The 27,883-nt window shown below is 41.4% G+C and overlaps 1 protein-coding gene across 1 annotated transcript in view; it reads left to right on the top strand.

Annotated features, from left to right (window-relative positions):
* The window catches only part of AGBL4 (AGBL carboxypeptidase 4), a 1,519,087-nt gene that overhangs the window by 1,476,273 nt on the left and 14,931 nt on the right, over positions 1-27,883 (top strand). Inside the window, exon 12 of the mRNA XM_063427788.1 lies at positions 19,875-19,971. Coding sequence (XP_063283858.1) covers positions 19,875-19,971 — 97 coding nt within the window. The remainder of the gene's footprint in view (positions 1-19,874; positions 19,972-27,883) is intronic.

Here is a 27,883-nt window from a genome sequence, read left to right as displayed (position 1 = left end):
TGAGTTGTTTTATGAATCCAAACACAGCACAGTTGGAAGATTTGTGTATAGAGGAGCTCAATAAGCATGGAATTGCCCCGTGGCAAAGACACCAATAACGAGCAAAGTCTCATGATGATAAGACAGGACTTACCTGAGTGGTAGCTTGGGAGTCTGTACAGAATACAAAATACAAAATAGATCATTTAAAAGTTGAATTCCCATGGCCAGCCCAGGCAGTGCAAACATCCAGGAGTCCAAAACACACGATAATCAAGACACACGTTTACAGCCGAAGCACAGAACATATCTTAGAAAAGCCCTCTGAAGTTACCTGGAGGCGTTATAGGGAAAATAATCAGGAACACAGCCTCTGACCTTGATCTCATATTGTCCTCATCACCAACATCTTTATAGGGGCCTGTCCCTATACACAGTTTGTGTCTATATGTGCTCACATCATAACTATCTGGACTGTCATTGTGTGTCAGAGAGTGATGTTTGCTGTCCACCATAACAGCATAGATGGCCGTGCATGTTACTATGGGTAGTGGGTACATGAAGGGCTGGATTTACATCTCAGATGCCTGTAGGCATAGAATTCTTAGGCTCGGCTTCAACCAACAAAAATTACAGTTCTTTGTTGCTTATTCCATGATTGGAAGTCCATCTCGTACTCGCTCCTTCCTCATATAAAATAAAATAATTTTCACATCAGAAATAAGTATTCTAAAATATATCTGAAAAGGAAAAAAAATAACATTTGAAGTCACGGTAGGCAACCTAGTATGTAACTACCTATCGGGCAATATAATGTATGTAGCATGCAGGTCCCATGCTAGTGAAACATGGCACATACAGAATCCAGGCACCATAACCACTTGAACTCACTGAAAGGGTCATGGTGCTTCAAGCACATATCTACTTTTAATTGATTCTTGTCACTTGGTCCATTATATGTCTTCTCTCTGTTGGATTAAGGTCTGTTAATGCATATTGACTGTAATACCAAAATCTGATTTTAATTTATTTTTTTGTTTATTTTATTTGCTTTATTTAATTGGATTTGTTTTTAGTCAAGGATGTAAAATTGGGAAAAGGAGGAAAGAAGATTTTATCACCTTAAAAAATAAAATCTTCTACTCCTTGATTTATTTAAAGCAATTTAATTATAACAATTTACCATACAGTGGTAGATAGCAAAACAAGTTGCGTAGGTACACGGTCCCAGGGTTGAGTTGTTTTCTCTTGTGTCTCTGTGCGTTATAGCACATCATTTCAGTACAGTAGTAATGCCATTTGTACTGATCACTCCACCCCCAAACATCACTGTGCTTAATATAAAAAATATGGTTTATATAGCTGCTCTGACATTGTGAAACCCAATCTATAAGGCACAAAGTTCATCGTTCCCCACAACTGATGAATTGCCATTCTCTGCGCTTATGTCACGGCCAGAGTGGCCCACGGTTCCTGATGATATAGCTGAAAAATACAGTTGTCTCCCATATGGCATCACTCTCCTTTTAGTTGTACCTTGGGTACTGCAGTTCACATAAAAATATGACGTCATGGATACCAGGCCCCTAAAGTGTTTAATAATGCATGGACAACCAAGACGTTGGAAACAAAGATCTATGCTACCTGTAGCACGGCTCTCCCACTATCCTGCAAGAAAAAAAAAAAAAAACGTCAGGATTGTTTTTTTGCATACTCCATTATAATTAGCAATTAGCCCAAGGAGGCATTTTTTTATGATATTGCACCTGAAAGTATGGGTGATGTACAATACTGCTCACACCAACAAGTATTATCCAAGGGGAAGGTTGGGTTTTATGAACTTACCACAAATTAAACATCCTAGCATGCTCTCCTGCTGTTTGATACATGTAGTGACAAGGTCATGGCAGGAGGATGTCCTCTACATGCAGACCAGGAGATGGCAATCTGCTCACTAGACCTCTAAGGCCTTGAAGGCTGAGAAACTGGCATGTTGAAGACCAGAGATTTTCTCTCCTTACCAAATAGGAAATTTGCTGCTGAATTCATGAAGCTTGAGATAAATGGCTTATCCGGAAGCTATAGTGACCCAGCATTAATGTAGTAACACGATTTTCATTGCAGTCATGAAACAGCCTCTCTCTTTAGCTAAATCTCTGGGTTTTGCGATCAGATGTTGATGCATTTTAACCAAAATGACCCCATGCCTAAACAGTCATCTCAGGTAAATCCGAATAATTTGGGAGTTATTCACTTATAGACTCTGACTGTTCAGAACCTTGCTTCTTATTATCTGTAGCTGAGGAATTTAAGGTGAGCTTAAATAGATAAAGATTGAATAGCTTGATAAAATAGACAGGAGACGATAAATCTCCAGGAGTGAGAGGTTCATGTGAAGCCGAGAAACAAGCAGTAAATATTTCAATACAAGGATAAGATGATATGGAAAGGACATTGAAGTGACTGAATTGTGACTCTGATTAAAATTGCTCATCGCAGAGGTGAGGGTCGCCGGAATCTCATCAAGATATTGAAACACTTCACTTCCTATTGAGTAAGCACGGCTGTTACGGTACACATTGTTCAGGAATCCACTTATATTTGGATATATGGTATTTATATGAATAGATCAATGGTTGTGAAATATTGTCTTAGATGTAAGAAATGTCATAAATTGATAAATTGCACCTTATGGTCAAAGCAATAAAATGTCTTCAGTGCTATATAATATATTTATGTAAGTGTTGTCATGCCGCTCATATCATTGTTAGCCATTGTGCTACATTTCTTTGTTTCCCAAATATATGTTTTATTGTGTAGTTGTTGCTTTACATTTACAGTGGACTGGGTAAGCATGTTCTACTTACAAGCCGGCTTCATGCAAGAGGACTGGGATAGGGGTAAATAAGATAGACTTCTGGTAAAGATATCAACCTCCATTTGAGCATTTTCACAACTCACAGGACCAGGTCCACCAGCCACCAATTCAGTCCCATCTGTGTCTGTCTACTGGGTGATATAGATAGAGAACTGAAATAGGGGTGGGAAACTCAAGCTTATGAAACAAATGTACCTACATTAAAGGGACACTTTAGTCACCAGAACCGTTACAGCCTTTCCCTGCAGCGTTAGCAATGTAAGCATTGCCTTTTCAGAGTTTATTTACGTTGCGGACTAGTAACACCTCTATGGGCTGTCTCACAGACGGCTGCAAGAGGTGCTTCCTTCATCAGTGCTGCACAGTGATTTAATGCATCTCTATAAGAGATGCTGATTGGCGCAGTGCAACGTTTTGTTGAACATGCGCCATTCCCTCCCGGTGCTTTAATATGGTAAACGTATTGGATTGGCTAAGATCATCAAGTTTGATGATCTCAGCCACAGAGGTGGGGCCGGAGTGGGAAAAAAGGTAAGTAAAACCACCTTTACTCTCCAAGAGAAGACGAGCCAGTGACCTAATGCTGCATTTTAGCACTATAGTGTTAGGAATACATGTTTGTAACACTAATGTTCATGTACTTTATTACTGTGTCTAACAAAGTAATACTATATATGGAGAAGATGTGGACAATTCGTGACCTACTTTAGTCACTGTCACATTCCATAATCTGATAGATACAGGGGGTGACTGACAAGAAAAATCACCCACCTAAAGAGTTTTTCACCAGAGAAGCTCATTGATGTTATTGATGAGCTTCTCTGTTATTGATGTACATTTCACCCCGGCTATTATTTTGTATGTGTACCTGTAAGGTTGTGAGATAAGGAGAATCATATAATCTAGATGAAGCAGGTTAAGAAAATAAGTATCAATTACATTTCTCATATTTGATGGGGTTATGTGGCTGTAGTGATCTGAACCCATATGTCATTTCAAGGAGATTGATTAGTCTATCTAATCCTTTGTGTGCACTGGGCACTGTGATGGTAATAATTACAAAATGGAAAGAACAGCACTAGAAAAAAACAAACTAGAGAGATGGTAGGACAGCAAACCTAAATTAGGGTTCCCTCAATACCCTGCCGACAAAAGTAATACCCAAAATAGGAAGTTAAAGGTTGCGCCAGGAAAAAAAGAACTTATAAAGACACTAAGATTAATATATATAAGCAAGTCCAATAAAATGACCAAGATGGACGTAAAGTAACAATGGTCACAGGTTAAAAAACAAGAGCAACAACACAAAAAAGTCCTAATAAAAACTTGGCAAGGAGATAATCGACAGTCTTCAGGGAAATGTTATTTTACTTTTTATACAGTGAGCACTAATGGTCGACACCTCTTCACGTATTCTTTAAATAGGGGATTGTACCGCTGTATGCCATTCATACTAGAGCTGGCTTTAGCTCTATTACACGTGAGTAGGACTACATTAGACACTATATTCTAAATACACCATCTTGTATAGGACTTATTGCACTATAATTTTCTCTTTTGTTCCCACATACGGATTCCAAGAACTAATTATAACCCGGCTCCTACAAAGTCTATTTCCCTAAAGACTGTCGATTATCTCCTTGCCAAGTTTTTATTAGGACTTTTTTGTGTTGTTGCTCTTGTTTTTTAACCTGTGACCATTGTTATTTTACGTCTATCTTGGTCATTTTATTGGCCTTGCGTATATATTTATCTCAGTGTCTTTATACTTTTTTTTTATACTTTTTTCTGGCGCAACCTTTATCTTTCTATCTTGTGAATTACTGTGGTGGTAATGAAGATGAGCACATAACTGTTTTGAAATTTAGCATATTATACGTTGTAGGCTTTATATGTCTGATGAGTCTACACATTCGCATCAGGATCAGGGTAACAACTAACAGTTATGAACTTGTTCCTCAGGTCTCTACTAGGGTTCTACTCATCGAAGAATCTGGAAATTCTCCAGACTGGGAGTGAGGATTCCATCTTACTGTTGTGGGTATACCTTCAAATAAGACCTTCAGGACACAACAAACTACCAGAATATATCAATCCTAAACTGAAATTTTAAGGTCTAGATTCTCATGGTTAGGATATACCACAAACTTTCGTCTAGGTTAGACCTGAGACATGGATCCTGTTCTAAGGCAGAGAAAACCCACAGAAACATATTTTTCCATATGTACTATAAATATGCAGTGATAGAATTCTGCAAAACTTGAACAGGTTAATTTTATAATAATGGCATATTCTTCCCTGGTTCTTTTGCAGATTTTGATAAATTTAATGATATTGAAGCACATCTTCCTTTTTTTTTTTCTTGGCAGTTGTGAAGGGATAATTTGCTAAAAAATATTTCCTTTTATTGCTGGTAATTTGCCCTGAGTGGTTGAACATCCTCTCTAGCACACGAGCTCGGAAAGTACGAAGAATTCTTTTTCCAGAGCGAGAACTTGGTTATTACCTTCTCAGTCATAAAGTTAATGAGAGTTCCTCTGTGTAATTAATTTGCTAACATTCATGTGCTGCAGTGCCTGTAAAGTCAAGCATTTGGTGTACTTTAATATATGTTATTTTAAAAACTCCCTTAACTCTTTGCACATCAAATAGATGCTGATTGTACAAGAAACAGGCGTTCTTTCAATGTTTAGGAATTATGAGACTTGTTAAACAGTATGACATTTATGTAGTAAATATATGTCCTGTGGGTGGTATTTGTATTAGCCATATATGTTCAATAAATTAAAATATTAAGAATATTTTACTTGCTGTATGGAATGACACATTTTAGACCAAAATTGACACTTTAGAAAAAAAGTAAATATCAAATTGTTTAACAGTTCAGCAATTGTGTCCTAAAATTTGCAATTCTTTTGTCACTTGTAAACATTTTCCAGTTCACTGAATAAACATCACTCATTGTTGCAGTACTGCAAGAATGTTTTTAAATAGATTGTGGTATGTTTTTGCTGATGTTTTTGGAGTTAAACAGAAAGGTAGGTGTTGCGCCTAAATTGTCCCTGTGAAGGTATATGCAAAGACAAAAGGAAAGACAAAAGTAAATCATAGTGTAGCAAGTTAAAACCTATTTGTGGAGTAAGGGTAAATAAAATTGTGAGCTCACACTTTCAGGGAGCTTCAATTCTGCTCTAACCTGAATGCCTGGGCGGAATGATACCCGCCTAAGGATATACTGTAGTGCTGGCTCTTCAGATAATCTTTGTTGCAGGAAGGTGTTCTCATAGAAATATGGAAGACAAATAAAAATATATAGTGTAATATATCTAGCTAATTTGCAAGGATAGGTGCATATAAAATGTGTGCACTCGTGCTATGGAGCCTAAGTACTGGCTCCAGAGATAATGCATGACGTGTTTGTTTGTTTGGTTGTTTTTTAAATCTACCCTCTGAAAACTTACAACACAATCAAATTGTGACATAATAAAATGATGTAAATGTGTGTTTTTCCTCTTTTTTTTTTTTCTTGAGTTTGGCATTTTTGATTACCACAACTCTTTTATTGAGTATCACTCCATGACCCTCATTCATGGAAATTTTGGGAAATTAAAGGGGCAACCCACTGGCTAAATAAAAATCTCAGTTTAATAGATATACCCTTAATGAAAACATGCATGCATCTAATGATGTATTTTTAAATTTTTAGTATGTGTAAAAACAGCATGCAAACCCAGCCCAGACTTTCTGTGGCTGTCCAATCATAGACTTACCAATTCAGCTCAATGAGAAGTCTTTGCAAGGCAGGTGCTCTGGGTAATTGCTGCCTCGTGAGCTATAGAAGCAGCAAAACAGTTATTTCATAAAAGTTCCAACTTATATTGAAATCTGCACTTTTTGTGAAATAAAAAAAAGAGGACACAGTCTATGTGTGAAGAGGGTGTCCTATTTTTTTATTTTTTTTTTACTGAAGTGCTTTAGCGGTCTGGAGTGTCCCTTTTTTTTTTTTTTTCACATTCGTATTTTATTGAGTTTTCAAAGTATGAAATTGAGGGGGATACAGAAAGGAAAAAGGGGAGGGGGGTATCCACAAACATACATATCCAAGTTTTGTGTTATGGTAGATACAGATAATTCGTTACAATTGTGATATTCTACAGACATAGTCTATTATACAAGCATAATATAGTATAGACATAATACATTGCATGATTGTTGATGCAGACACACTTTAGATCTAGTTTTGACAAAGCCAGAGAGTAAAATACCAGTTGCTAAAACTCATATTAGCCACAAGTGGGCAGATTGGGAGGGTTATGGAGAGAACCCATAAGTAGATTTGATTTAACACTTAACAGCATACAATGTTCAGCGTAACAGACAGGGACTGAAAGCATAACATTCTAGCTAGTTGTTCCGCACCTACAGGTTAAATGTGGGTACATTGCGTTTACATAATAAAGATAACGCATTGTAACGGAAAATAGACATTCAAAACATAAGATTGCGATCAGGAAACTACATCTGTCTGGAGGCGCCATGGGCATACAGCATTATAAATGGTATTTAACGGCGGGATTGAAACAGACATGGGTGAGCAACCCTTTGTTATCAGTTATGTATTGTATGCCAGGTTTATGGACAAAGCTTACTCTCTATGTAGTACCAACTGGATCTGTACGGCGGATCATTTGGAGCTGTGATTTTCGGTTATGTAACGGCTCCATCTCATCCAGTTATTGTGTGCTATGTCTCTACGTTTGGTCGTAGAGGAGGTTAATGTGTCATGTTTCAAATATTGTTGTATTTTGTGGTGTAACTGTTTCGGTGTCGGGCAAATCTGTTGCTTCCAGTGGCAAGCAATAAGGTTCCGTGCAGCTAGAATTAGCATAATTAACAGGTGTTTGTCCTGTGGAGGGACCTGATCGGGAAATATTAGGAATATGGTGTTGGTGGGTGTAAGTATTTCCCTTAAAAGTCCCATGGAGTTACCCAGATGTTGGACCTCTGCCCACAATGGTAGGATAGTGGAACATTCCCACCAGATGTGACTCATAGTTCCCATCCCATTAGTACATCGCCAGCAAGTTATTGGGCTATTCGGATAAATCTTATGTAGCTTGTGTGGAGTGAGATACCATCGATACACTAATTTTTTATGTGCCTCTACATGAGTATAGCATGATGTTACACCTTTGAGTGCACCAAGTGATTGCAACCATTGGTCATTAGTGAATTGTGGGTGACCTTCTTTATGCCATTGAGTCGCAAAAGCAAAACTCGTCAGAGGAGGATGTTGCTGTAATGCGGCGTATCCTAAGGATAAAGCTTTGGACCTGAGTGGTGCTATGTGGCACCTATTGTACATGGCTATAAGCTCCGTGTTCGGAGTGTTATCATCTTGGCTTGGTTTATGTACCCTGTCTATAATTATGCTTTTAAGTTGGAGGTACGGGAATATATAGCTTGACGGTAGAGCATACTTAAGTTGGAGATCAGGGAATGGCACTATGGTCCCATGTCGGTACACATCATGTATATGTGATATGCCCTTTTCTTTCCATTTGTGGAAAAACAACCATGGTGATATGGACTGAAGAGCTGTTATTGGGGCCCACGGGGAAAATTGTGTAGTGTTCGTACGTTTTTTGTGGAGGTAATCCCACATCTGGATCGTGAGTTTGGATGTAGGAAGCACCGAGGTATTTTTATCCCTGAGGTGTTTGGGCGTCCATAGCATGTCTGCTACTGAGGAGTTTGGGGAGTAGCTGTTTTCCATATCTACCCATTGAAATAGACGTGGAGGGGCGTGCAGTTTTATTGCTGCTTCTAGTATCGCAGCTTTGTGATAAAGTGCAATGTTAGGGAGGCCTAATCCCCCTTTGTTTGCCTGCCTTTGTAGAAGCACGCATGGAAGGCGTGGTTTCTTGTTATTCCATATGTAGTTGTTTATAAGGCGTTGGAGTTGTTTGCTCAGTGATGGTGATAAAGGGAGATGCAGCATCCTAAATACATACAGAAGTTTGGGAAGGACCACCATTTTTACTGCATTAATTTTCCCAAGCCAAGACAACCTCACATCTTTCCATTTGCGTAATGTGTGCAGGCAGAGGTTCGGGAGTTGGGATAAATTGAGGGTATTGATTCCTCTAAGTGTGGGTGCAATTTTTACTCCTAAGTACATAACATGTGTAGTTCTCCAGTCAAACTTGTGTTGCTGTTTTAGCGATTGTACTAACTCGTGCTGCAGCCGAATTGGTAGGGCTTGGGTCTTTAATTGGTTCAGTCTATAGTACGAAACTCTGCTATATTCTTCGAGGGTAGTTATGAGATAGGACAAAGATTTATCGGGGTCTGCAAGGGTTATGAAAATGTCATCGGCGAACATAGCCAGTTTGAATTCGTCTGTTCCCACCCGTATCCCTCTAATTTGGGCATGGTTCCTTATCATGTGTGCTAGGGGCTCGAGGGAGAGCACAAATAGCAATGGAGACAATGGGCATCCTTGTCTCGTCCCATTTGTGATGGTGAAGGGGCTCGAGACAAAGCCTGCATTTGTGACTCTGGCTGAAGGCTATCGATACAATGCCATGATCCCCTTTATAAAAGATGATGGAAAACCATATTTAAGCATCACTTGTTCCATGTAGTACCAGTTCAGTCTATCGAAGGCCTTCTCCGCGTCCAGCGCTAGGAGAAGACCTTCCAATCTGTTTGTGTCCATATGGGCTAAGATATTTAGAATTTTTCTAGTGTTATCTGACCCTTGCCTCGATTTAATAAAACCTGACTGGTCATTATGTACAATGCGTGTTAAGATCCCTTTCAGTCTCTCCGCTATAAGTTTTGCATATATCTTAGTGTCACAGTTCAAAAGGGATATAGGTCGAAAATTTGGGCATACGACTGCAGGTTTGCCTGGCTTCGGTAATGTGGAGATATGCGCTTGAAGCATCTCTTTAGGCATACAACCGTTGGTGTAACAGTGATTTATAAGCAGGGTCATATGTGGGAGTAATGCTTTCGTAAATGTTTGATCCCATCTGGGCCTGGAGACTTGCGTGGGCAGATTTTTTATTACTGCCGCTACTTCTGATTCTGTGAATTCGCTCGTGATCATTGCTATTTCCTCGTCTGTGAGAGTAGGTAAGGTCATTTTGGATAAAAACTCTTGGACTTGGGCGGGGGTGGGGACGTGTGTACCCTCTGAGTCTTTGAGGTTGTACAACGTACTATAATATTTAGCGAATTCATCCACAATGTTTTGCGGGTGCAGTATTTTTTGTTTGTCGGCTGTTAGGAGGTAGGCTATTTTGGCATTCGGTGAACGCTCTTTAAGTTTCGCCGCTAGTGTAGCGCCGGATCTATTACCATGCGCAAAAAATTTATGTCGGAATTTGTGTAAAATATAATTGTTTTTTTCTGTCTCTATATCACTTAATTGTGTTTGAAGAGATTTAAGAGTTTCATAGTGGTCTTGGGAAGGGTTTGACTTGTTCGCGTGAGTCAGCTCCGTTATTCGTTGTATGAGGTTTGAATATTTAGCAGTTCTCTGCTTATTCCTATAGCTGGCATGTTTGATCAAATTACCCCTGATTACGGCCTTGTGGGCCTGCCAGTTCGTGGCTATGGAAGTCTCTCTTGCATCATTTATATCAAAGAAGGTGTGGATATCGTCTTCAATGCTTTTGACTATGTGTGGGTCGTGTAGTAACGTTTCGTTGAGTCTCCATGTGCCTTGACCCTTGTGTGGGAAGTGTTCCTGTATTGTGAGTAGCACAGGTGCATGGTCTGACCATGTCATTATCCCTATCTGTGAATTGATAATTTTTCGGGTCAGAGCAGTGGGTATTAAAAACCTGTCTATTCTGGAGTATGAATTATATACCTGCGAATGAAAGGTAAAATCCTTTTCAGAGGGATGTAGTATCCGCCATATATCTATAAGGCCTGCACCATTTATTGTCTGTCGTATTTGCTGTGTAAGGAGAGTGCGTTTTCGTGAGGTCGTTCGATTTACATTGTGGGCGGAGGTTGTGTCGGTATTGCTGTCGAGAATAAAATTAGTGTCACCTCCTATGATTAGGTTCGTGCAGGTGAATCTATGAGCTAAGGATATGATTTTGGACAGAAAGTCTTTTTGATTGTTATGCGGGCCATATATATTCAGTAGTGTGTATGGGTCTTCATTTATAGTGCAACTTAGTAAAAGGAACCTGCCTTCCTTGTCTTTAATTGTTTTTTGGAGCTTAAAGGTAACATCCTTGTGTATCAGAATAGAGACGCCCCTCTTTTTCTTCGTGTACCCAGAATGGAACCCTAGGGGGAATTGTGCGGAGGTGAATTTGTGCATTTTGGTTTTAAGGAAGTGGGTTTCTTGAAAAAACGCAATTTGGGCTTTAAACTTAGTAGCTTCAGCCAGAGCCAGTCTCCTTTTATGAGGGGTGTTAAGACCTTTAGCATTTAGCGAAAATATAGTTAGGGTCATCATCTGTGGGCGTTAGAAGCCGCTGAAGGTGCCATAAAGCGCCGTCGGAGATTATTGAGTATATACCAGTCATAGGTGATAATGCGACTGTGTGTTGCCTCTGCATTTATGTTGCCTGGCATGTTGGGCCTTGTACAAAAAATTCCAAAATTAGCTGTTAAATGGGTTTTCCACCATGGGTTATTTCCGTGGGTACATTTATAGCGTGTGTACATCAAGTGTGGTCGATATGGTTGAACAACATACACTGTTCTCATTGTGTGCCGTCTGACTTGGAAGCTTAAAGTCGTATTTGGATACCTCGGGGGATTCAGGGAGGGGGGGAAGGGTGTAGGTTAAACCAATGCTCGAAAGCAACTATATACAACATGGTTTGCAGATCTGAAGCGTCTGCCGTCTGTTAGAGGTATGCGGCTCTGTAGAGCCAAGTGGGGGGAGGGTATACGTTATACATGTTTTACCCTACTTTCTCGGGCTCACTATGTTCCCGGATTTAAGTCACTTATCACAACCCTTCAAATATTGTTAACAGATATAGAAAGAAATAAAAGCATATGTCAACAAAGCTGTACAATAAATCAATACAATCTCTACGTGTAAATACTACGATTAAGCAGTTGTATATGCTCACGTATCCTCAGGTGATGTTTGCATGAATACAGGTTAGCTGTGCTGGAGGATACGAGAAATGTCCTTCACTTGTGATTGGATATTGTGAACCAGTCTTTGGATACCATCTTTGGTAGTTGGCGATGAGTCCCATCCTCGGCGTCCCGTTCTTGCGCAGGTATAGGGAGATTCCATTCTTCGAGAAGAAGGAGACCTTCTTGTACTGTGCGGACTTGATGTTCTACTCCATTCTTCCTTATTATTAGGCGGGTGGGGTACCCCCATTTATATTGGATTCCTGCATTCCGCAGAGCTGCTGTGAAGGGCGTAAATGCCTTGCGCTTCGCTAATGTGGCTGCTGACAGGTCAGTAAACAGTTGAATACCCGCAAATTTGTCTGGTAATGTGCCTGGATTCCTCGCTGCCCTCATAATTTTTTCTTTGGCCACAAAATAGTGTACCCGCGTTAGCACGTCTCGCGGAGCGGTGGAGGCCAGAAACTTAGGGCGCGGTAGGCGGTGTATCCTGTCTAGGTGCAGTTCTTCTTCCTTGAGATCTGGGCATAAAGTTTTGAAAAGTTCCGTGGTGAAGTTTTGGAGCTCAGTGGGAGTAATCTCTTCTGGTATACCGCGCAGGCGGACATTGTTCCGTCTGTCGCGGTCTTCATGATCCGCTACTTTCGCCTCGAGTGCATTCAGTCTTGTGTCAAATGCTTCATAGCCTGAGGCTAGGTTGTTGTGTGCAGCGATTATTTCTTCCGTCTTTTCTTCCAGTTGGGAAGTGCGTTCACATATCGCTTTTATGTCCGTGCTGACATCTCTGGCCAATTTAGAAAATTCAGCCTGCAGATTATTCTGTAGGTCTTGCATCATTCGGTGCATGGCTGTTTCTGATGCCGGCATCGTGGGATCTAGTGAAATTGAGGTGCTGTCACTCCGTTCAGAGTAAGCTGTAGGGGAGTTGGGGCCTTCGGCGCCATTTTGAGGCTTACCTCGCGGTGGTGTGAGTGCCGCGATTCTCAATTCCGCCGGTCGGAGTTTCGTTTTTTTTGCTGAGCGGTGTGACATGGTCGGTGTAGAGCTCACCAGTGCTGGTATGAGTGGGTTTTTTCTTCGGGTATGCTATTATAATCGCTGTTTTGTGGTTACCCCCGACGGAGCTGATCTCTCACGCGTCCAGTTCCGTGAGTAGCCAGGCCACGCCCCCTGGAGTGTCCCTTTAAGTATTCAATATCACAGACATATCTTAATCCCTGAAGTTCAAAAGCCAAGTCATGTACATGATTCAAGATGCAAATTACCCATCGCAGCTGTAAATTGATACTGGACATAAAATAGCCATCGATGTGGGACATCCATAAAATACCCACTTCAGGATTTTATCCAATAAAGCTCTATATTCTTCTCGTGTTTCCTGACTCAACTCATCATCTAGAAACTTTAGCTGGGCCATCAGGTACTTTTGCAATGTTTCTGTGCCCTGTCTGTGCCAGGTTTGAACCGGATTGTGATGTCACATGCATTTAAAAGAAAATGTTGACTCACATGAAAAAAGTTAAAACAAGTTATACGTGCTTTTTGGAGTTTTATGCAATTTTTATAATTTCCCAAAAAAATGTATGGTTCCCCTCTAATATTGCTAAGCATAAACATTTTCCATACACATTATCCCGCTTCATCAGTGCATGTAGCTGTATTATTCAATATGTTGTACAGTATAGTAAGCAAAGCGAATCAGAATAAAGCTTTCAACCCAAAAAATGTGTTAAATCCTCATAAAAAATAATCATTCTCTGACATACATTTTGCTTGAAAAACATTGCCTAAAAGTGTTGACTTTACAGTATTTATCCCATATCGCTAACCTCATTTTCCCTCTATCTCGCACTGCTCAGATGAGAATTATTATTTCCCTGCTAAAACCTTAAATCTCTTTTAAAAGACTGCTGGTTTTAATTGAAAATTCTCAATCAATCTGCTCCTCTCCCCTCCTCTTCTCTCCCTGTGCTCTCACGAGCCCCATTTGCAGTAAATAATCGCTGGATCAGGTTCCATTTCGAAGAAATAAATAATTTGGAACTTGCTGTATCCCATGTGAACTTGTAGCTTTAAATCACTGAATTTTGTTCTGAGCTCAGAGACAAAACCCTGAGCCTATTGAAGCTGAACTATCAGTAGGTGAGACTTCATCTGAACGGATCAAGTGGCTGTCATTCATTTTTTTTTTTTTTTTTTAAAGGAGTGCCTGAAGAATTCATAAAATAAATTATTTAGCGTGAGCAACTGTTTGCCAGGGGGTAGCACAGCAAACACATTTGAGGTGTAATAAATTTTTTTTTTAAATGCAATATTGCATATCTGTACTTTAACATTGAAATATAAAGGTCTATTCACTAAACAGCTAGTTGTAACAAGCTGATAATTAGTTGATAAATACGGTATAGATGGACAAAATCCACGTCACCAGAATGTGCATTTTTTTCAAACCAAGCTATTTTAGTCTAAAGCAAAACTTATTGTTTAGTAAATAAACCAGTAATGCCTTCCACTTCATTGGTGAACCCACACACTTCACTGATGATGCCAGGGGGTACAGGTACCCACCCACAAGCTCCACTCAAGTTCCCTGTAACAGTATCACTGCAGTTAAAGTGTTTGCCTAATTTCAATGTTAAAATGTTACATAGATGATCAGGATGTAGACATTGTATATTTCCAAATATTTTCACATCCCAGTCATTAAAGGCTGAATGTTGGTTTTAGTACCTGTATTCTCATGCCTCCCCTAACCCTTTTGTAGAGTGATGTCTGCCACTTCAATGTGCAGAGAGCAAGACTTTACCAAAACAAAATCAATGCAGAGATTCCCGATTGTCCCCGGTGACAAAAGACCAGGGACAGTCATGGACGGAGTTGCAGGAAAGCACAAAACAATAGGGAGGTCCAGCATTCCACTAGTGATCTCCAAGGTCCAATTACCTCATATACAGTTGAGAAACAATAAGGAGCCGCAACACCAAAATAAATGTCAAAGAGATTTATTCCACCTGTGTGGAATTGGCAATGTTTCGACCCAACTTCAGGGTCTTCACAATGGCATTAACTGAGTAATCTAACTAAACAAACAGTACACGCTCAATTCAGCTATGGAAGACAGAGCCAATCTAACAGGATAGATAGAGGAAGCAGTGATCAATATGGTAGCTTCTCTTCTGTATAGCGCATCTCTCATTTTAAGACAAAACTGAAAAACTGGAACCATTGGAAACAAGTCATGTTTTTGGTTTGGGTCTTTTGATATAAACTTTAAAAACTGTCTTTGAATTTACTGCATGACAAACATCGGTGAGTAATCTTGTGTGTGGTCTATATATTGGCTTGGTAAAATTGCCACAAAGTGTATGGATTAAAAGATACACTCAGATGATATTAGCAGCAGCCTCCTGGCCATTCATTTTCTTTCTGGTTGCCCGCTGCAGGGGACACAAGTTGATGTGCACACTAAATGCTTAGAATGACATCAAATTATGAAGAATGTCTACAGATGGGTATTGCAGAATTGGAATCCATAAGTGTAACGGACCGTTTCACTTACAAGAGGATAAAACCCAGTTTAGGCGATAATCCCCCTTTTCTAGAGACAGGCACAGCTACTGCAGAACACCAAACTCCCGAGCTGGATACGAAATAACACTCCGAACTAAAACAGCTGAACAAGAAAAGCATACAATCGGCTTACACTCTTGGCAGTCAGCTTACAATCCAATCCCCCCCAAGAACGAGACGACACTTCATTTTGAGGGTTAAGCAGGAGCTCATTTACTCAGGGCTACCTGCCCAGTATTTATGCAGGTCTCCCACCTGGTGGACACTCCCCTAGGGGACCAAATGGAAGACTGTAACAAAGGACAGACATAAACCAATTACAGACACACAGCAGTAAACATTCCCACAATGCATCCTGGTTTCCTCTCTTCTGCCCTGGAGATAATTGTAGAGGTAATCCAATTACCTCTCAGGACAAAGACAAGACTCCATTACACATGTGGGGATCTAAATACAGTATTATGCTTTAAAATATATAAAGTCACTTTTATTCCACCCAACACAGACATGTTACATATCCCCAGATAGCTCAGGTCTGGGTGCACATTATTAAGTGACTGGCACCCAGACTACACGAATACAGTTTAATCGCCATGGAGCCAAAGTCTTTAATCACCCAAATAGGCTCCATGGTATAGCTATCTGGGTTACTACAATTCCCATAGAAATACCGAATTCCAGTGTTCGGTTAACCTTGTACGATAGGACCCAGGCGACAGACGGCTCAGCGGTGTTCGTGCAATTAAGTGTCCGTTTATAGTTCCATAGAATTCTCGCCGAACACCGCTGGTCTTTCGCACGATTAAAATGGCCGCTACCTCGTGGTCGGCAAACGAACAAAGGCCACCCAGCGTTCACCAATTAAGCTGCGGTTAACCGCAGCTTCTGGGCGGTTAATTGACGGCACACTCCATCTCCTAGGTGGTCCCTCATACGGTAGTTTGTTCGGTAGCTGGAATCTACTGAACACCCCGGCTGAAAGGCACGAATATGCCTTTCTGCAGGTAAAATAAAGCTTTTTAAAGTCTGGTCCATAGTCCAAAGGAAGCAGGCGAGCAACCAGGCTTCTCCAGCCCATAGTGGCGAGGTTGGTTTCGCCACACTTCTCCCCTTTACCAACTAGACTAACAGGGTACCTGACCTCCTGCCGGTCAGTGCCCTGGTTAGTCCAGCAACCCACCCACAAAACACAACTATTAGTACAGCCCCCCCACAATAACTGGGTACTACACCTGAAAAAATTACAAACTTGTCCAGGTCCAGGTGTCTCACCATGACTGTGTGGGGAACAGTTAGGCTGCCTTGGTGGGTTGCTGAGGGGGCAGAGACCAGCGGTATTCTGTCCTGGTGCCAGCACTACCACGGAAGTAGTCTGGTTGGAGCCTGGTTGCTGGAGACTGACTGTCTCCCCTTTAGGTGCATAGCTCGGCTGCCAGAGGGGGAGACCGACTGTCTCCCCTTTGGATACATCGCTCTGTGGCTGGGGGACAGGACCGACCGTCCCTACCCCTTGGGCTGTAAGTACAGAGACTACGGTACCATCTGCACAGTCGTGGGGCTTAACATCTCCCCTTGGTGGGTTAGGCTGCCGCTGGAGAGAGGGTGTAACACGCTCCTCCCTCTGGACGGTAAACTGCCGCTGGGGAGAGGGGGTAGCAGGCTCCTCTCCCTGCCACTCTCTCTGCTGGTGGAAAGGGGGACCAGCTGTCTCCCCTTTCATTCTCTTGTCCGGCTGCTGGGGTGCGAGACTGACTGTCTCTGCTCCCGGCAGGACACACTGCCGCCGGGGAGGATGGACGACACCATCAGCTCCCTGGGGTACACACTGCCGCTGGGGAGGGAGGACGCTGCTCTCCTCTCCCTTCGCTTCACACTGCCTTCTTGGCATATCACTTTGCTGCTGGGGGGCAGGAACAACAACCTCTGCCCCCTGTAACTCAGCCTGCCGCTGGGGAGGAAGGACTGCACCTTCGGCTCCCTGGGACACACACGGCTGCTGGGGAGGATGGACGACACCATCAGCTCCCTGGGGCACACACGGCCGCTGGGGAGGGAGGACGCTGCTCTCCTCTCCCTTCACTTCACACTGCCTTCTTGGCATCTCACTTTGCTGCTGGGGGGCAGGAACAACAACCTCTGCCCCCTGTAACTCAGCCTGCCGCTGGGGAGGAAGGACTGCACCTTCGGCTCCCTTGGACACACACGGCTGCTGGGGAGGATGGACGACACCATCAGCTCCCTGGGCCACACATTGCCGCTGGGGAGGGAGGTCTGCAAACCCCCTGGCCCGCTCTGATTCCCATGGCAAGTACTCTCGCACTGCTTGCTTCACACGCTGCACTCTATATTCTGAGGGGTTGGGTCCGCATAAAGCCAGTATCTTGGTGACCTCTCTGTCATACGCCTCTTGAGTGTAGCTGGGTGCCATGCTTGCTCTGCTGCAGTTGGTTCCTTGTAGATAGGGGCGCTGTACGGGTACTGGCGTTGCCCTCACTTTGTAATCCAGGAATGGTGTTGTCTGTAGCTGTCCCTCTGGTTGTAGGAACGATCCCGCCGCTTGCCACCAATTGTAACGGACCGTTTCACTTACAAGAGGATAAAACCCAGTTTAGGCGATAATCCCCCTTTTCTAGAGACAGGCACAGCTACTGCAGAACACCAAACTCCCGAGCTGGATACGAAATAACACTCCGAACTAAAACAGCTGAACAAGAAAAGCATACAATCGGCTTACACTCTTGGCAGTCAGCTTACAATCCAATCCCCCCCAAGAACGAGACGACACTTCATTTTGAGGGTTAAGCAGGAGCTCATTTACTCAGGGCTACCTGCCCAGTATTTATGCAGGTCTCCCACCTGGTGGACACTCCCCTAGGGGACCAAATGGAAGACTGTAACAAAGGACAGACATAAACCAATTACAGACACACAGCAGTAAACATTCCCACAATGCATCCTGGTTTCCTCTCTTCTGCCCTGGAGATAATTGTAGAGGTAATCCAATTACCTCTCAGGACAAAGACAAGACTCCATTACACATGTGGGGATCTAAATACAGTATTATGCTTTAAAATATATAAAGTCACTTTTATTCCACCCAACACAGACATGTTACATATCCCCAGATAGCTCAGGTCTGGGTGCACATTATTAAGTGACTGGCACCCAGACTACACGAATACAGTTTAATCGCCATGGAGCCAAAGTCTTTAATCACCCAAATAGGCTCCATGGTATAGCTATCTGGGTTACTACAATTCCCATAGAAATACCGAATTCCAGTGTTCGGTTAACCTTGTACGATAGGACCCAGGCGACAGACGGCTCAGCGGTGTTCGTGCAATTAAGTGTCCGTTTATAGTTCCATAGAATTCTCGCCGAACACCGCTGGTCTTTCGCACGATTAAAATGGCCGCTACCTCGTGGTCGGCAAACGAACAAAGGCCACCCAGCGTTCACCAATTAAGCTGCGGTTAACCGCAGCTTCTGGGCGGTTAATTGACGGCACACTCCATCTCCTAGGTGGTCCCTCATACGGTAGTTTGTTCGGTAGCTGGAATCTACTGAACACCCCGGCTGAAAGGCACGAATATGCCTTTCTGCAGGTAAAATAAAGCTTTTTAAAGTCTGGTCCATAGTCCAAAGGAAGCAGGCGAGCAACCAGGCTTCTCCAGCCCATAGTGGCGAGGTTGGTTTCGCCACAATAAGGATGTCCCCTCCCTGGCCAAAGGTAAGGCTTAGGGAAAGGGGAATATATATATCCTCTTCTACTACTGCCCGCATCAAAGCTCGTATCCCTCCCTTTACCCACCAAAGCCCCTATACCACCCTTACATCCTTCCATAGCCCCTATACCTCCTGCATCTCTTATACCCCTTATAGCCCTTTACCCCTATACCCTCACAGCCCCTCTACCCCCTGCAGCCCATATACCACTTACAGCCCCTATACTCTGCACAGCCTGTATACACCCACTAAAGCCCCTACAACCTCTGCACCTACTACAGCTTCTCTAATTTTGCCCAAGGGTCAAGCCACTATCATTCTGTCCCTGGGAGGGAATCATATGCTCACTTCTCTTTCAGCAGTCATATATGTAGTTTTTTTTTGACCATTGAAATAAGAAAAAAAAATGGTAAAAGCTAAATCTACAAGATTGTATCTATACATAAACCAGTTTGTTGTTTAACACAATGTATGGGGATATATACATATATTTATTTTATTTTTTAAATTGTATAGGTAGGTGCTCAGATGAAATAATCATTCGTCATTATTCTACTTCTCTAAAGGAGATTTCCTTAATTAAAAATCTCAGATATGAAGCTTGGAGGAAACGTAGCAAGGACGTTCATGGATTACTATCAGTACTGCGGCACAATGGCAGAACCCGTGGCTCCTGTATCTTACACACGGTAAGGACATAGATCACGCCAAGATCTGTCGGTTAATCTACCCAGTGCTACGAGTGTGAGATAGCCTTTTAAAAAGGCATTAAAGTGGGCATGTTACCTAAAATATCTATAAATCTATAATTATACATTATATTTAATAAATATATATAACATGTAAATATTAGACTTGTCAGTTAGTCCAGATTGTTTTGAATGAAAATACATTTTGGTTTGTCCAAATTTATTTTCATCCATTGAATGATTGCGTTTGAATGAAATCCATCCAATATTTTTGGTTTATTCTTGATTCGCATGAATCAGATTGCACGATCTCTGATTTAACATTCCAACTGTTTTACTAGATAACGCCCTAAACTGCTACCCTAATGTGGGATTACCATATTTAAGAGTACCAAGCCAGGGAGCTGTTGTGCTTAGTAGATAGCTCCCTGATTTTGGTATCCCTAAATATACCACACTTTACAGACGCTCATTCTCGATCACAAAATGCCCAATTCCATCGACATTAGCACGCTAGACGTGATGACATCATGGTATGAATTTGTATGAGGGACAGGAAATCACAGTCTCGGTTCTCTGAATCCAAGGGCTTGGGGTATGGCTTAAAAATCACACTGAAAGAAAGGGGGGGGGGGGAATGGAACATACGTATTGCATTATAACATGATCAATAAGACAATACTGTTATAGTGACTACAGTGTTCTTTAAAAAAAAGCTCTTTTCTTAATTTTTGTAATTCAGCTGTTTAGTAGATAGCTCTCTAATGTCATGTAGGATTTACATATTTTAGGATACCAAATGATGGAGCTATCTACTAAACACAACTCCCTAGTTTGGTACTGTAACGGAGCTCCAGTACTCCGACCGAGTACCTCCGCCAAGTCTGCTTCCTTGTAGCTATCAGGGACCCTGAAACACTTCACACCCAGACACATAGGCTTGACTGGGATCACTTAGGGCCTTTCCACCCTGGACCAAACACCAGACGACACATGGTAAAGGTTAAACAGCAACTCTTTAATGAATACAGCACACATAGTTTAAGTCCCCAACAGCCTCAATGACATACAATTGGTTACATAGATTACTATAGTACAAGGAAGGGTGGGGTCAGACAATAGCAAGGGCTGATGGGAGATTGAGGAGGGACAGAGCAGCTAGATTAAACTGGTCTGGCAGTGTCCCTGGGACAACGCCCTGCTGGGGAAACAATAGGACAGGAAAAACGGGGGAGGGGGAGATTCACAGACCAGCAATACATTCAACATACCCTGCACAAATAATAGGCACAATGTGACAAAACACAAAAAGAATTTGAGAGCCCACCCATAGTGTCTGTCTTCCATCCCCATTGATGATGACTACCATCACAGGTACTTTTAAATATGGCAATCTGACATAATGGTACCGATTTTATGAAATGATGCTACTGAACCATCTTGAGGACTGAGTGAGGAGCCACCGAAGGTCCAGCTATTTGAGTTGTTGTCCATTCTCAGTATACTCTTGCATCCTTTTGTTAGTTTGTTTGCTATCTAAATTAACCAATTGCACATGGAAGAGCGTCATCCATTGCGTGATTTGTTCATCAGTCCATTCTTTGATTGTGCGGATCGGAAGTTTGGGATTTGGATAACGTTTTTCATTGACTTTGCGGTTCAGCATAAACCAAATATACAAGTCTAATAAATATATATTATTTATTTTTTACTGTTTCTCCTGTTTTCACTCTACTGCTTATTTCGTCTCACTTGATCTGTGAACCAAATGATGCGAAAATGTGCTTATTTATATTATTTATATTATGCATAATATACCATTTGCCATTCCGGTTCTTTCGAATAGTTTTTCCTGAAATGATTGCAAATGCCACTTAGATGAAACCATAATCACCCAAAACAAAAATATTTTTCAATAAAAACCAAAGAAAAAAGATACCTATGCACTATCCCTAATCCCTATGCATATTTATATAAGTGGGGCTTTCTTAGTAACTCCAATGGCCATTAGATGTAAGCCCACCTGGGACATCAAGGCAAACCTCTTAGGTGAGTCCTACACTAACAATTCACCTTGCCGAAAAGCAAAATCTCTAATGAGCCAGAGAGGGGTCTTTTTCTAAACTCCTGCATACTTATTACCTTACATAGGGAGCACATGGGATGGAGGGCAGCACTGTAACACTGTAAAAGATTATTTTTTTTAAACAAAATAAATATTTTCACCATGTACAAGTGTAGTATACAGTACTTGCCAGCTGGCGTTTATCCCTTTATTTTAGTTGCCAAATTATTTAGTTGGAGTTATTGACTAAGCTCGGAATTGTAGGGAACCGAAAAGCAAATTGCAGGGTTTCAGTCTCAGCAAAAATTGCGAAGGAATTTGGATCGTCAGCTGAATTTAATATTTTCAAAGTTGAACTATTTCGGGCCAAAAATTTGCAATTTTGTCAACTGTCAATTCTTCATAGTTCTATGCTGAGTGAATTAACCATTTGGCTGAGCCCTCAGACTTTCACACCTAGCAAACATCTCATTCAAGACTTGGCGTTACGATAATAAACAGAGCATTTATCTGCTATGGATTTATACTGTTCTACCCAAAGATAGTAGTGTGTGAGGAAATGAAAGTTGAAAAGTAGCCAGTGAGGCGTGTAGAGACCAAACGCGCAGTACCGAAGCGGAATACAAAATAAATGCAAGAGGGGAAAGGTCATCACATCCCGCTGTGCAACCGATGTACACAGATCTACCTACCTTATAGTGACAGAGTGCATATTACTCTGTCTGACCCTATTACGTACAATCAGCCTTATTTGCGGTGGGCTGCTCACGCTGAATCACATAGCTCTTCAGCAGGAGTCAGCAAGCAATGACCGGAAAAACACTCACTTTATCTGAAGCTCGAGGAATTTAAGCCTTACATAGGAATTAACTGGAGCAGATTATTACTTCCCGAATCCAGGAAGAAAGGGTGAGTGGTGCTGTATTAGCCCATAGCACCTGTAATACAGTGAAGGTCGTGCGTGGCAGTAATGAAATTGCAAGGTTATTAAGTTTCAGTGGCATTTCGTTTTGTGTTTAAAGAGACCACTTCCTTTTTTATATCTGTGATGCAAAAATACGTCTATTTAAAGGGACACTCAAAGCCCCTTAATGACCTATAATCCTCGCAAGGTTTATGGTGCAAGGAGCATCCTAGCTGCATCTCACTTTCATATCACTGCAGTTATAAGCCAGTAACCCACCAACTGCGGATGCTATAGGGGGAGCTATGCTATGAGTAAGACTTTAGGCCTTTAAAAGGTAAACCTTTAAGGGCACGTGATGGAAATTTTCCGTCATGCATGCATTTTACTTCCGAAGCTGTGTCCTTAAGAGTTTAATATTACTGATACATTACAAGAAGAACCAACTGTTTGTATAGTATATTTTCCCTAAAAATGACTCAAAGTGCATAGCAAATCCTCCTATACCTAAAAGAATTGACAATTTATAAATGTTATGATTACCTATCTCAATGGTTTTCATTTTATCTACCTTGGAAGAACGAGGGGCTGTATTGATCCTAACAGGAATAGAACATGCAGCTCTAAGGTTTGACAAAGCTCTGCAGTGGCCACATTAGCTAAAACGGGCTAGCTCACAAGACTTTTATCATTATTTGCCTGCTTTTTATTTGTGCACAGTGAGCGTACCCTAAACATAAATGCATTTATTGAGCTGTGGACATAATTAAATACACAATCCAGTTACATTTTGTCTAATAATACAACTTTCATGGTTTTATGCAAATTGCCACTTCTATGAAACAGAAATTTACCTTACACTTTTTATAATAGAACATTTTGCTGATAGATTCCATTTAATGACCCAATGATTCTAGGATGAAAATAGCTATTTAAAAAACCAATGAGGTTTTTTTTCATTTTTTTTTATTTTATTTTAAATTTCCCGACTCAATGCAGTTCTGAAAATACTTGGCATAAAATATGAAAAATCTATGTTTCCCCTGTTCTCTTAATAACATGCAGGGTACACAGTATGATAACGCTCCATCCGGACCGACTTGCTAATTACCCTAAGATTTCTGCTTAACATCGGGGTCGCCTCGCTTGCGTTTGCAGAAAACCAATTACTGTAAGGTCAGGCATTCTCTGTCAGCACGCACAAATAAATGTTTATGAACTAGTTATTACTGATACCATCACTACCGCAAGATAGTGCGCAAATATTAGGAGGCTAAATTTAGGCCCGACAGTTATTTCAACAGGAAACAAATGAAAGGGTAGATACATTTAAAAAGAAGCTGCAGTATTTGCAATCGTTATTTTTTGTACTCGGCTTATACATATATGTATTTTGTATCACTTTAAATATATAGTGATCTATTTGTTTTATACTTTTATAAGGAAATCTACACATCAATCTAAACTCTGACATCATAACTGCTGTCTAAAAAAAAAAAAATCTGGACAGCATATTGCATTAAAAGGACAGTCCAGGCAAATATAAAATGCAAACGGGAAATACGTAAAACCTGGAATTTGCTGGTTTGGGAACCACAGCTTTAAAATCTTAAAGTCCACAATTTTGAAGTTGATGAATTTGGAGGAGGTTTGCAGGAGGTCCTTCTCCTAGTTTTAGGCTTAAAAAGTCAAATTATATTTGAAATCTGAGTAAACTCTAATCTTTTTTTTATTAGCATATTATATTTTGGAGTATACAAGACAATGCTATAAACAAATAAAGTGAACAATGAATAGAGCCGCGCTAAACAAACTAAGAACACTAGAATGGGAGGCAGCACACCTGATAATAGGGGAATCCCTCCAACCCTCAAGAAAACAAGTCAAACGACAATATACAGGTAGCGCCAAGAAAAATACTCCAAACACAATAGTATATATAATAAGAGCAATAAAACCAATGAGAGCAAGAAATAAAAACAGGATATAAAAAAAGAGTCCACAATAAAACTTGAAAGAATAAAAAATACCAAATGGTACGGCACAGTCTCACAATGGCATATACCCCTTAAAGTTAGAATTAGCAAAGACCTCCAGTGTTATTGCCACTGGGGGGTCCGGTGGAAAGGAAAGGTGAGATTGGCTTACCTGAACCTGCGGGCGCTGCCATCATCTCCTCTTCAGTGACAGAAGCCATTGCCATTGCATTGAGTTCTATGGAGCATCCCGCAAGAGCGTCGGATCTACCAAAAAAATAAAGCCAGTTCCTTGCAGCCATCACTGGTCATTGATAAATTTCCAATTCCTGTGCTTTAAATAGTATCACTTGCGGATATTGGTGATTTTCCAAATGCTTTAGAGCAAAGGATACAGATTAGGTAAGACCAATCGAATCCTGACCACATTTGGCTTTAATAAATCTGCAAATTGTCAATGCGGTCGCAATTTGGTAATTTTCCCCAGATTGTGTCCATTCAGACAAAATTTGGTGTTTAGTGAATAACCCTGTTATTAGCTCTTATGTAATATCTAGTAATATATATGCTAGACCAGGCATAGGCAACCTTCGACACTTGAGATGTTTTGGACTACACCTCCCATGATGCCTTGTCAGCATTATGGGTGTAAGAGCATTATGGGGGATGTAGTCCACAACATCAGGAGTGCCGAAGGTTGCCTATCCCTGTGCTAGACTAAAATATCCCAATTTTAAAGTGAACTTTGAATCAACTGGTCCTTAAATGGGTTTTTAGAGCATCATAATGACTGCAGAATAAAGTTGCACAACATTATTATTGTGTTAATATTGCTAAAGTGGAATGGAAACTCTGCTTTGGTGATATTGAAAAGACCAGAAAAACCTCAGGCATTGAGGTGACCCACATAAATATCAAACCATTTAAAAATGGTTACCTTACTTACTGTGGATAGCAGTATGGTACTTCTGGACCATAACTACTGTGGCAAACTGAAGTATTTAGGGTGTTTAAAATGCCCATTTAATAGAGCTCTAGATCGAAAGAAGATCGTAAGATTTGAATGGTCAGGAAATCCACCTCATGGAGATCTCTATAGACAATGATCCCACCTCATTGAAATCAGTGTAGACAATGATCCCACCTCATAGAGAATAATGTAGACAATGATCCCACTTGAATGAGATTAGTGTAGACAATGATCCCACCTCATTGAGATTAGTGTAGACAATGATCCCACCTCATTGAAATCAGTGTAGACAATGATCCCACCTCATTGGATTAGTGTAGACAATGATCCCACCTCATTGAGATTAGTGTAGACAATGATCCCACCTCATGGAGATCTCTATAGACAATGATCCCACCTCATTGAAATCAGTGTAGACAATGATCCCACCTCATTGAGATCTATATAGACAATGATCCCACCTCATTGAAATCAGTCTAGACAATGATCCCACCTCATAGAGATTAATGTAGACAATGATCCCACCTCAGAGATTAATGTAGACAATGATCCCACCTCAATGAGATTAGTGTAGACAATGATCCCACCTCATTGAGATTAGTGTAGACAATGATCCCACCTCATGGAGATCTCTATAGACAATGATCCCACCTCATTGAAATCAGTGTAAACAATTATAATTATTATTATTGCCATTTATATAGCGCCAACAGATTCTGTAGCGCTTTACAATATTTTAAGAGGGGGGATGTAACAATAAATAGGACAATTACAAGAAAACTTACAGGAACAATAGGTTGAAGAAGACCCTGCTCAAACGAGCTTACTATTAGGTAAGAAACTATTAGTATTAGAAACATTAGGACAGGAAATATCAAATAGGGTGGGAGTGAAGCAGAGCTGGAGGAGAGAGCAAAGCACTGTACTATAGGAGAGAGCAAGAGACAGGTATGTAAGGTAGAGATTACTCTGGGAGGCCATAAGCTTTCCTGAAGAGATGGGTTTTAAGGCCCTTCTTAAATGATTGAAGACTAGGGGAGAGTTTGATGGCAGTAGGCAAGCTATTCCATAGGAAAGGAGCCGCCCACGAGAGGTCCTGCAAGCACGAGTTTGCCGTACAGGTGCGAGCAGCGGTCAGAAGGTGGCCACGGGCAGAGCGGTGGGTACGAGGAGGGGCATACCTATGGATCAGTAAAGAGATATAAGAGGGGCTAGAATTGTTCAGTGCTTTAAATGTATGGGTTAGCACTTTGAATTGACTCCTATAGGATACAGGGAGCCAATGTAAGGACTGGCAGAGGGGTGAGGTGTGAGAGGACCGACTAGAGAGGAAAATCAGTCTAGCTGCAGCATTCATTACAGACTGTAGCAGGGCAATACGGCTTTTGGGGAGACCAATCAGGAGAGGGTTACAGTAATCCATGCGGAAAATTACTAGAGCATGGACAAGCTCCTTGGTAGCATCTTGCGTAAGAAAGGGGCGGATGCGGGCTATGTTTTTGAGTTGGAACCTCCAGGACTTGGCAACAAACTGGATGTGAGACTCAAAGGTAAAACCAGAGTCAAGTATGATGCCAAGACAGCGCGCTTGCAGGGATGGACTTATGTGGATATCACTGACTTGAAGGGAGAGCGAGAGAGGAGGATCAGTATTAGGAGGAGGAAAGACAAGGAGTTCAGTTTTAGAGAGGTTACGTTTTTTATAAAGCGTGAGGACATCCAGTCAGAGATGGAAGAAAGGCAAGCAGTGACACGTTGCAGGACGGCAGGGGAGAGGTCCGGGGAGGAGAGGTATATCTGAGTGTCATCAGCGTACAGGTGGTAGTGGAATCCAAAAGAGGCAATAAGTTTACCAAGAGAGGCAGTATAAAGAGAAAATAGAAGGGGACCAAGGACAGAGCCTTGGGGAACTCCAACAATGATCCCACCTCATTGAGATTAGCGTAGACAATGATCCCACCTCATTGAGATTCGTGTAGACAATGATCCCACCTCAT

This window comes from Pelobates fuscus, chromosome 7 (assembly GCF_036172605.1).
Source record: "Pelobates fuscus isolate aPelFus1 chromosome 7, aPelFus1.pri, whole genome shotgun sequence".
Taxonomy (NCBI): domain Eukaryota; kingdom Metazoa; phylum Chordata; class Amphibia; order Anura; family Pelobatidae; genus Pelobates; species Pelobates fuscus.
The sequence above is the reverse complement of the archived record's forward strand: the minus strand, read 5'-3'. Positions and strand labels throughout refer to the sequence as shown.